This window comes from Amphibalanus amphitrite, unplaced genomic scaffold (genome assembly GCF_019059575.1).
Source record: "Amphibalanus amphitrite isolate SeventyFive unplaced genomic scaffold, NRLGWU_Aamphi_draft 000554F_arrow, whole genome shotgun sequence".
NCBI classification, from domain to species: Eukaryota; Metazoa; Arthropoda; class Thecostraca; order Balanomorpha; family Balanidae; genus Amphibalanus; species Amphibalanus amphitrite.
Window position 1 is genome coordinate 341,821 of NW_024882048.1, and position 11,998 is coordinate 353,818.

The 11,998-nt window shown below is 50.4% G+C and overlaps 1 protein-coding gene across 1 annotated transcript; it reads left to right on the forward strand.

Annotated features, from left to right (window-relative positions):
- The first annotated feature begins 368 nt into the window (after positions 1-368).
- Positions 369-10,908, forward strand: LOC122393797 (DNA polymerase delta subunit 3-like). Its single transcript, XM_043390176.1, has 8 exons — positions 369-603; positions 999-1,054; positions 2,203-2,314; positions 2,562-2,725; positions 4,052-4,373; positions 4,694-5,060; positions 6,074-6,220; positions 10,246-10,908. Exons 1-8 carry the CDS (start codon positions 538-540, stop codon positions 10,440-10,442), a joined length of 1,431 nt encoding a protein of 476 aa, XP_043246111.1. The 5' UTR covers positions 369-537; the 3' UTR covers positions 10,443-10,908.
- The last annotated feature ends 1,090 nt before the right edge of the window (positions 10,909-11,998 follow it).

Sequence of the window (11,998 nt, forward strand, 5' to 3'; positions counted from 1 at the left end):
AGAGACGTGATAGGTATTGGATAAGCGTCCGTTTATTTATGCGTTCGTACTTCGTGATAATCATAGAAACAAAGACATCCGTCATATCTTTGGCCGTAACTATTGCCTTTATATCTATGATAATTACCATCACGGATAAAAAGACCAAAGATAAGGCTGCCAAGGTACTGCCAAACAAGAAACGAAATTTAAGCTAACTCTGCGCAGCTGTGCCAGCTGATAAGTGTTCTACGAAATACACCATTAGCAGTTGGTATCAGGTTGCTTGGCAACCTACGATCCATTGAACGGTGCTGGAAATAGTTGCTAGGCAACTAGCTGCTATTTCTTCAAGGAGTCGCAAATAGCAGAATCGCGAACAGAATATTGTCTGAAAAAGCGCGCGCATCCCCTTTTGTTGTGTGATAGACGGCCTTGGTTGTGTAGTGCGATATCGTAGGTACTTTGTTGTTTGCGGTATTTTTTTTCCTTAAGGGTACAAAGCTGAGACAGGGTGCCAACTTATTGCGCAAGAAAACAGCATAAAAGGAAATTGAAATGGGAACGGATAGCAGGAAAATACAAGAAGAGCTTCAGTTTCTCCTTGAGGAAGATAATAGGGTGGTAAGCATATAATTTTTCAATATCATCACTCAGCTGATTTTCTGGTAGTATCTAGGTAATGGTATCTAGATTAAAGCCAGTTTCAGTAATATGCTGTGTGCTGAAAAGCCAGCCTTGTAAATGTGTAGATGAAGTACAGTGACGATAAATAGGCAATAGCAATTTGATCTGACCCAGACTAACCTTACCTACGTACTGAACTACAACCTTGAACTTATCAACCTGAAGCCTACAACCTACAACCTACCAACTTCCGTAATTCATCTAGACGTATACCATCAGCGTTACCATTACTGATTGTGATGAGGGTTGATCTCGTCATTGGAACAGCTTAATGTTTTGTTCAAACAATTCCATTGCCTATTGTATCAAATTGACAGTATTCCTTTTTCCAGATCACTTACAAGTTTGTAAGTGCCAACTTTGGGATACATGTCAATGATGCTAAAAGGTAAGAAAGAAGAGAGGTATGAATTATCACAAGAAGGGCTATAGGTTTGCATGGCATTAATGATGACTTTGCAGGTAGGTACCTAGCCACCTACCTATTTTGATGGTGAATGAAGCTCAAATTACTATGCACAAAAGTCAAATATTTGGGCTGGAGAGATTGACAGAGTTCATAGAGTTCATGGCAAACAAAGCTTTAGCCTTTAACTGGGATGTTCTAAGTGTAGCATGTCAATCAAGCCATGCACAGGCACCTATCACAATCTGACTGCAACTGGCTGTGACTGCTCCTGCCTTTTACCAAGCACCAAGCATCCCCATCAGGAGCCGCATATGGCCATCACCAGATGGGCTCCAATCCGGGCTCCCACCTTGGAAAAGTCCAATGTTCTACCAACTGATCTACAGGACTGACTTAAGATCTTCAGCTACATTATATTAAGGACTGAGGAGTAAGTGAAGGGAAGACAAGACAAATTCAGAAGTCCAATTTTAACATTAGGAATGCTAGGGAAGAAAAGTGTCAAGCTCAGAGAGGGTGGTAATGATTTCTGGTGGTGTTTCTGGTCAGTTATTGTAACTGGCTCAAGAATGCAATATCTATGCTGGTTCTGTTGCCAAGGGGCCCATCTGTGCATCAACTGCACCTAGTGTTTTGTGCTATTTCTGTCTAGATCTCAGCAAGGAACAAACACAATTTCTCAGCAAATGTGAATTTGATTGCCTTTCTTATATGGTGGAAAATCCAAGTGCCATTCCTAATTTTTCAAGGTTATCAAATTGACTCCCTAAATATAGGTACCTACTGAGACAGTTTACTCTATGCTCTTACATGGTTGTGAAATGGCTGCTGCCTTTGTGATTAATTTTGTATTGGTGTTTGTATGAGAGCACAATTTCATTTATTTTGAAATGTTTCATTTATGATTTATCTATATTTTTTCAAGCTCCAACATATGTAGTGCTTACTTTTTTGCAATCAATCATGAATGCTGGAAAAAGACACATCTGATGACATAGAATACACTGAGGAAAATGAGGCACTCAATAAAGCACGGCAATTTTCAGTTTTTAATGTGGCACTTCTTACCAATTACCACATAATACTGTGCAGTGAATAACTGTCTGATGAGAGCCACCCTCCGTCAGGCAGCTGCAGTCTTTGCTGGGAGCGTGCCGCGGCAGGGGAGACGATGCCATCACTGCCACCTTCTACCTCTCTGGACTCAGTGAAGAGGAGGAAGACTGCGTGGCTCAGAAGGTAGGGGTGCAGAGACCGGAGGGAACTAGGTGTGGGGGAACACTGGGTCAGAGAGGGGACCTCTAATCCATCGAAACCATTTGGCTTCTAATCCATTGGTTAATGAAATGTTAGTAAGCTGCTGCTGGCTAGATATTCTGAAGGCTCAATATTCATGACGGGTTTTCTGATTATCCACTACCGTCTGAGGCTCCGTCGCCAGGTGTCGCGGTCGTTAACATATAGATGTCGCTGCTGTCTCGGGCAGTCGCTGGTGGTGTCCGAGGACCAGCTGACGGCAGCTCGCAGCTCGCTGACCTCGGTGACGTCAGAGCACGTGTTCAGCGTTCAGAGGCACCGGGTCCGTGATACGAATGTGCTGTACGGCGCCGACCTGCAGGAGAGGCAGGCCGACCCGGCAGCCTTCAACAGGTGAGACACAAGGGTATTGTGTTGTGTCCAAATATTATTTGTGTATTGTATTGTGCAAATACCCAGGCGGTATTGTGCAAATATCGTCTGGGTCTTAGAACGCGCGTTCAGATGCGTGGGAGCGGAGTGCGGACGTTAAAAGCTACGGACTATTATAAAACTCTCTCGATTCAAACTATCTCACGTTTTTGCTTTTGTAAATTTTTTGACAAATGCTTGCACGTCCGTATCGGACTTAAGTTCGACTAAATGCACCTTTTACAGTAGCTGCTGTCAACTTTCTGGTCTCAGATCGGATCAATGCCAGCAACTCACGGGAATCGATGGATATGAGGGTCGAGGGAGCATATACTTACGCTACGGAACCCAAATGATCACCATACCCAGGGGCCAGGTGGATCAGCTAAGACGGAATATGAAGAAAAAACATTTCATATTTGGTTTCGAAGAAACAATCACCCATCACACCTACGATCGGCCCCACGTCACTGTTGGCTTCTGTCACCGATTCTCGCTGTAACTGTTTGGGAACTAAGAGGACACCACAGTACGGCTGTGTGTGGCACCTGGCAACAGGGTTTATTCTTTCCCAGTTCACTCCCCTCCCGCAGTTCAAGGTCGCCCGTCGGTCATTTCTCGCTGCCGCACTGACGTTGCAGCCTTGAGTTATGACGTCAGTCGCCGGCGGCACTGTAATTACCTCGCCCCCCCCCCCCCCCCTCCTACCCGAACGGGCTATTACATGCACGACGCATCCCCGGCGGCAAATATAGTACGGCGGCGACCTCCGGTTATTGGTCGCCGGTGACGCGCCAGGCGAGGCGACACTCGGTAGGTAAGGTATTTCGGGCCGATTGATGACCTGTCGACCGCCACAGTTCGTCCCAGATAGAACGTCAGGTTGAGGCATTTGAACTCAGCAGGGCTTATTTGGTAGACGAACTTCCAAGAAGACTTGACGTAGATGTTCGGTCCTTCGTTTCTACTCTGTTGGGGATATTTGGTTGTCTTATGGCACCAGAGCAAGCTGTTATGTACGAGCGAGTGTCAAAAACAGAGTGTTTTCGCTGGGTCATTGAATTGCAGCAACAAAGCTGCAGCAACCAATTCAATATAATCGTGTAAACTGATCGAGTTTCCCTCGACCTCCGCGCCAACTTTATGTTGCCATTCAAATCTAACTTGAGCGATGATTTGTGTTTGACCTCCCCGCCGTGCTCGTCTCATTTCCGCGGCTGGATGTTTGGCTTTGGTCCCGGTGTGTGCCGTGGCGCTATTGCTGCCGGTTTTAGCGGCCGCTGCTGACTGTCGTCTGTCGTTCTCCAGTCACGGCGCCATCACAAACGTCCGGGCCGAGCGGCTGTCGGAGGCTGAGCTGCTCAAGGCTCGCCAGGTCACCCTGCCGGCCGCCCCCGCCCCCGCCCAGCCGGCCAAACGGCCCGCCGCCCCCGCCCCCGCCGCGAAGAAGGAACCCTCAGCGGCAGCGGACGAACAGCCCAGCTCGGAAAGTCCGGCGAACAAACAAAAGTCGAAGGAGGATGACCACAACAAGGCTGAGGCGGCAGAGAAGGGCAAGTCGGCTGGCAAGTCTTCCGGCAAGGGCAGTGGCAACATCGCGTCCATGTTCGCCAAGGCCAACACTGAAAAGGTACGCAACTGAGTAAGGTGGTGTATGGTAAAATTCTAACGTTACAGTGCACTCCTCATGTTTCTAACAAGCTGATCTAACCAATGCCAAAACATTCGTGTTCTCCAGCTAACCAAATCACTGATCATATGAATCGGTTATTCAGAGTCAGCACGAAGCTTATAGCGCGCTTCATTTCCTATTACCTTTGCCATCGTTCTCTATCCTTCGCGTTTGGTATATTTTCCCGCTCCCAAAGGTACACTAAGATAATTTGTACACCAATGCATTGGTGTACAAATGCATACCCAATGCATTCAGTATGGTTTACCTCTCCACAGAAGACGGTCAAGAGTCCCCCGAAGAAGGCCGCCGGCGGGGGGATGATGGCCAGTTTCCTGAAGAAGGGTGCGGACCAGAAGCCTTCGTCAGAGAGCACCAACGCCTCCGCCCCCGCCGCCGCCGCCGCTGCCGCCCCGGCAAAGTCCACCCCTCCACCAGTGAAGTCGGAGCCCTCGGAGGCAGATAAAACGGAAACGGTCCGGTTCGGAGCCAAAAAGGGCGCCGGTGGCGGCGCGAAGGGCGCCAGGGGTGGCTCGGCCAGGGGTAAAAGGCAGAGGAAAGGGGACAGCGGTGGCTCAGAGCCCGCTAAACAGAGGCGGCGCATTCAGGTGGCTTCGGACAGCAGCGAGTCGTCCGATGATGACGGTGAGAGGGAGGGAAGGAGGGGAAGGGAAGAGAGAGAGAGAGAGAGAGAGAGAGAGAGAGAGAGAGAGAGAGAGAGAGAGAGAGAGAGAGAGAGGGGGGGAGACAGACAGAGGGAGGGGGAAGGGCAGAGACAGAGAAGAACAGTGGAGTATGGGAGTGAGGCAGACGTGGCTAATCATGATTCAGAACAAAAGTTATATGCCAAAACACGTCGGCAGGATTAATTTATTGTGAAACAAGCATATATCTACTGCGTGAGAGGTTCACTTCATTGCGGCGACTTCTGTGACAAAGGGACCTTCGGTAACATGTGTAACTGGTAGAAAAGAAAAAAGACTGCGGTTTTCTGTTCTTGGCTAAAAATTACCTTGACATATTATTGTGGGAGCTAATTGACAGAATTCTTACAACATGACAAACTTAGGGCAAACTTAAACTTTTTGAACGACGGTTCTCAACTTTTTTATCCTGTGGGAAAGTTTTGCTCTTGTCGGTAATGACTGCCGATTCGTTTTCGTGAAATCCTTGACATTCCCCTGACGGTGGAAGTCGTCCTGGATGACTTCGCAAATAAGCTTACTTATCGCCGTCGTCTGTTCTTATATCTTCCCTCAGCTGTCGATTAAGGCCTCTGCTGTTTTTTTTTTTTTTGTCTAATGCACTCTTGGGCCATTGGGGAGCTGGATGGACGATCGTTGACGACCGGTAGATTTCGAGAATCGACTTTCCCGCTTAGTAGATGCTCTCGGATAAGATTTTTAAGTGATTAGTAAATTGTATTCTGTGTGCACACAACGAAGACTGTATGTGTGTTACCCCGGGTACACGGTATACATATACGTCGTATTTGCGCCGACCGTCTGTTCTGTGACTCTGTATGCACGCATAGCACGGTATTTACGCATTCTACACTAGCTGCTACCCTGTGCGTTTGTGCCGTATACCCCAGTTATTTTACCCACTGTGTGTGCCTTATACCCCACTAACTATCCCGCGGGTACGCCGGTCTGCAGGTGGCCGGGAGGAGCCGGACCCGGAGCCGGAGCCGGCGCCGCCGCCCGTCTCAGACGGGGAGGAGGACGCGCAGCCGACACAGCAGCACGGCAAACGCAAACGGAAACTGGTCACCAAAACGTTTGTCGACGATGATGGATTCATGGGTGAGTGGGGGACGGGGAGGGGGTCGGGTCAGCGGGGAGGGGCTTGAAGTCTGTGGAGGAAGTTTTGGGTTGGTGGTGGGGGGGGGGGGGAGGCTATCGCGGCCGTGGGGAGGGCCTCTGCTCTCAGGTCCGTGGGGGAGGGTTTTGGGTCCGTGGGGGAGTTTTGGGTGGGCAGGGCAGGTTGTCGGGCTGATGGGAAGGTTTTTGCTCAGTCGGTAACGAGTTATGACTCATGGTTGGCAGGTTGTACATACGCTGCGCGGGTTAAAGGTCGTCTGGGTGTACGGGTAACGGGTCCATGAAGGCCACAGTATCATTGTATTCAGACGGATCACCAGGTCACAGCTCCGAAGGTCAAGTTGATGAAGGTCAACACTTTGACCTCTTAAGTGGTCAAAAAGCACTACTACTCAAATGACGTCGCAGGTCGGCGATTTTGCGATCACTTGCCAGTCAGTGTAGTGAGCTCACCAGTGGCGCTGGTCACAACTGCACAGTAGATGTTGATGATCTTACGCGGTAGCCTCGTAGATAGCTGCGGGTTACTGTAGTATCCCTAGATCTTACATCTGTTATATCATTTACGAGACGCTGGCGAGTCATCTACAGTATATTTCATGCTGAGTTCCTGTTCCCGTTAGGCGGTAGAGTGTTATGTAGCGTTGGATATTGCGAGATATGATAAATAATTGATGCGATGCGCAATGTCTTTCTTGTTAGACCGCAGAGAGGAAGGAGGTTGCATGTAGCGAGCATTGCGACTTGCGAGACCCTTCTTCAAAATCTGATATTGATCTCACCCTAGTCACATTGTTACTAACATTATTTGTCTATCTTATTTAACATTCTATATGTATATCTGATGCGGTGGATGTCGTTCATATTTTCGACACGATGCATATCCATTCGTATTCAGTGCGACAGGAGATATGTCTGACCTTTCTGATTCATTTCATCAACTGACCTATCCAATATCCATATAGGGAGTCTGTGACGGAATCAACATTGAATAAGCTGACATCGGCTTTTCGACGATACTTAATCGAATGACTTTGTGGGTGATCGGAATGCGTTAACAATTGGCGTTAAGCTTGCCTGCAATAAGTTTGTGGCATGAATCAGAGTGCAGGCTGGAATGCGAATGCTAACGTGTTTCTGATTTTAACACGATAGATTAGACGGCAAGGGCTTACTAAGATAACTTTTCAAATATCTAGTTGAATTGTTGATGTAATATTCAGTAGGTACACAGAGTCAGATGCAATATCCGTCTTCAGTTTGAATTCAAACAAACTTGAGGGTCTTCGAACTTCAGACTCCGAACTTCAATCTGTGTTCAGTATACGTTCCTCGGAAAGCGTCTTCCAGTCCTGATCTGAAGAAAGTTTGGTTCCTCACAGGCACAGTCTGGCAGAATCCCCACTCACCATCATAGAGAAACTAATTGTACATGGATGTACCCCTCTTTCACAAATACATACATCTTCCACTCGAAAAGATAGCCATCCAATGCAGCCTCAATATCTGTGCCGCGTGCAAAATCGCCGCTACCGTCTAATACATGTCACATGTCGGCGGATTCGTTTCTGACGGTCCAATATCGTATCACCGGGGCTCCATTAGACGCGTGCGTCACTACCGCCCTCCGATACCGATGTGAATTTCCTGAGCGGCCGCTGCGTGCCTCCTGCTGCGTCGGAGCCATTTAGCGGAGGCAGCGGAGGCGCCGTGGACTCTGTCCGCCTGCCGACCGACTGGCCGTCTCTCTCGCCCGCCGTGTTGCCGGGGAAGGCGACTGGGCTGTCAGCGCGGGACGTTTGGGTCAGGGACCGCCGCGGTCGGAGCGGGGTGTGCGGACGGGTATCGTCCCTGTCCCGAGTCCCCGGTGACAGCCGAGGCCGCTCGGCGCCGGCTGGTGGCGTTGCTCAGAGCGCCGGCCAGTGATGGTCAGATCATAGGTCAGAAGGAGAACAGAGTTGCGGTCGGAGCAGCGGTCAGTCGGTCACGTAAAAGCCGCGTGTGCTGGCGGCGGCGCTAAATTTGTGCTGAAGTTTGCGCTCGAGTATTGATTCTCGTGAGGCGGTCTGCTCCCGCACGCCGGCCGAACACTGCATTACCGGCCTTTTTCTGCAGTTTCAGCCGACTTCTCGCCAGGTGCTCAGACGGAAAACTGAAAAACACAACATGTGAAATCCAAACAAGCAGCTTCCAGACGGCCGACATTGTATCCAGTGTTTCCATTATCGGTGGGAGAGGAATTCCAGGTCGTATTTGCGCTGCTGTATGTATCTCAAATGGAATAATGAAACTAAGAAACGGCAATAATGTCAGAGGTCGCTTGCTTTTTTCCCCACGCATTTTGTTACGAGCGCCGGGAAAGAGGGAGTGGCTCGTTCGTATGCGGTTTTAGCCATACTAAACAATTACATGTTGAGAGGCCGATTGTCGTCAGCGAGTGCAGACGGATCAAGGTTTTCAGCTTGAATGCAGAACCAGTCGACACAATTGGGTTGGGTCGTAACCAGACTCAGAGCGGCGGCATGCGTTCTTCAAAACTGCAGCAATAGCGTTATAAGTACGAACGATTTTGTGACCTTTGATTCTGGTTTCTGTGATTAGATGTTGTTGGGGTCTTGTGCTTACGTCATGCTAGTTGCCCGTTTGTGAGCTTTATTTATTTTCGCATTCACTGGACGCCCATGAAAAGGATGCAGTCATTCTGCCTTTTTATCTTAATTGGGGTATTTTTACGACTTCGGTTGCTGAGTCCATCCAATCAGTTAATGGATTAAGTGTTCCAAAAACGCCGCCGGCCATCAGCGGGTACAGAGCCGACACCGGCATCCACTCCGCACCAGATCCGATGACGTCACAGGAGGTGGTGAGACGGCCCAGCCGGCCGGCGACAGGCCATGTTTCCCCGCGGCCCTCTGCACCCGTGTTCGCGCCCGTCGGCCGATTGGTGCCACTGGCTTGCTGCAACACCTCCGCATTGTTGTCCCGAGTCCGCCGCATCCGTGACAAACGCGGCGCACTCGGCTGATTTGATGACGCCGGTGTTGGTCGTGTCGACCGGTTAGACGTTGGGGTTGAGACGGAGGTGCGGGGAGCGACAGCGCGCAGTGGAGACAGGATGTTGGGCCAGAGTGGATGGGACGGCCGGCTGAGGGTGTCACGTGGTACTGGTAACGTCTTCTGGTCTTCACCAGAACACTCCAGCCCACTCAGGGTAGATTCTTCGGCACGGCTTTCAAGGGTTTCGCTACTGGTTGAAGTGGCGCATTTCTGGAACTCTGAGAGCGGCGTTGGCCAGTATTGTTCTGCAATCTGCATACAGCAAATATTTAAGTCTGTATGTTGGATATAGTCAGCCGCCTCAATAGGCAGCGTTAGGTGCGTTTCGTCATCCAGACGATCGGCTTTGGATCGTATCTGTTGCGTCAGGCGATCCTCTGCAGGCCTTGGAATAGTTTGGACGACATCAGTAACTGCGAAGATCTTGCCCCGGGCGACGTGTATGCACAACGTGCGAATTCTACACGATCTGTGTCGCCGGTGGGTCAAGGGCCTTACTATAATCGTCATTCGTCCAGCGTGGATCTGTGGAAACAGACGCACTACTGCACACCGCTATAATCAATGGAATTTGGCCGATACCAGTGCACGACCCGAAGCAAGGAATATCATGTCTTTAGTTTTGTTGCTGCTTCTTACTATAAAATACTACAGCGTAGCACTGCTATGTTTATAACATTGACGTAGGCATGCATCTCACAGAACGGGCACCGGTAGCGCGCTTCAAGCGTTCCTACAAATGATAACCGAACTCGCACATTCATCATCCTAGTCCTGACCGCTGCTGGCCGCCCGCTACTGTTGTCCGGTATGTGCTGGCACTTCCCGACTGGCGGCCGCTCAGTCGCTGCTCACTCTCTGCTGACGCATCTCCTCTGTGTTTGTAGACGTCTGCTAAACTCCCGATCGCCGTTCCTGACGTTTGACGTTTCTGTGTCTGTCTGTTCCAGTCACCAAGAAGGAGTATGAGAGCTGCAGCGGCAGCGACTCTGAGGAGCCCGCGGCGAAGAACAGCGCCCCCGCTCGGGAGAAGCCCGCCGCTCCGGCCCCAGCTGCGCCGGAGCCCGCCAAACCCTCTAAACCCAAGGAGGCGGCGCACCACAAAGTTAAACAGGCCGGGATTATGAGTTTCTTCAAGAAGAAATAGACTGAGCCGTTGTGAGGCCTCTCGAGTGATGACGTCATCCTTGTTACGTCCGCGCAGTTCTTGTGACGGCGAGACGTGTTTTGTGCATCGTTCGACGACTTATTGCGCGGGGCTGCCCCTGAGAGTGTATCGCCCGGCATTACTGGAATATTTTGCACGGGTGGCACATACCACTTGTCCTTTATTGCAGAGTGTGCTAGTTTTGTATCGAGTTGTGATGCCGCATTTGTGATTGGTAAGTGGTGTTACATTACCGTCAGAGGTCACAACGTTCGACCCTCCACCTTCTCCGCGCAGCGTTTGATCGCGATTCTACATAGGATTGTGAGCTCAAGTGGGTACATAGAGAGATGGAAGTTTGGCTCTGAAATGGCAAAACCACGCCCACGTATGCGCAAAGTGGGCAGAGCGCGTGTGCCAGCTGTCGTTTCCTTCACACGAGCTAATACAATGTATTGATTTATAAGTCGATGTTTTCTCAGGTTGTGGCTGTGAGCCTGTCCGTGCCGCTAACATTTTTGTTCGGTTGCTGAGTGGGACTGCTAGTGTCGTGGCTTCACTCTCGGCAGTCAGGCAGAGTGTATGAACACACAGGCTCTTCCGTGTACTTCACCAGTAAGTTGCGTCGTTTGCCGTGACATTTCCCTGCCGTTTCCAGTCCACTCGTGTCGCCGCCGCCGTTAGGGCCAGTACCGCGGCGCCGCGCCGCGACGGGCCCGTTGCTTGGAGAGCGTGCTCGGCGGTACAGCGGCCTACAGCGGCCGTCTGCCGCTGACAGGCGGCTGACAGGCGGCTGAAAGGACCGGTGCGCCGACTCCGCGGCAGGGCCAACGGACCAAAGCCGATAATGGACGGGACGGGTAGGCCGACGGGAGGCTGCGGATTACTGCAAACGGCGTGTGTGTGCGGCTGGCATGTCCTCGGAGCGACGTTTGTGGGCTGCTGTTCACAGTAATGAACACTGAACAGCTGCCATCGGGGTTGGATCAGTTGCACTTTACGCTTTTGGTGAACAGTCACTCGCCTTTGGACCCATGAAGTCCAACTACACTGATGGAACCATGGCCTCTGCGGTGGGGATTCGGGATAGGTATTTTTGGTCGCGCCTCCTAAACGCAAAAGGTGGTCTTTCCACACAGAACACCATGCCGATACTGGGAGACAATGTTAGTTCGATATTCCACTTTCCCCTCGCATCATATACTGCTGGTCAGCTCGGCTTGTGTCTAACCTCCCTTTCATTCAATTATCGGCACCCGGTCAAGAATCGCAGATCACGAGTTGCGCTTGCCCCGTCCCCGCACCCCTTGGAAGGCAGCGCATGTATCCGCCAGCCCAGTGCCGCTGGGCATTCATTGATGGAATTTAAATGTTATAGGGGCATCTTATGCCGGCTAAATCACTTCTCGGGAAACACCAGAAGTTTAGAAGGCATTGGTTTCTCAAAAAGCTACTTTTTCGGTGTAATTTCATTGGTAGGCTTGAACAGGTATAGGTACACGGTAAATGCGATTGACGGATGGTGTAAATTCGGGATTTTCCGAATGAAAATATTA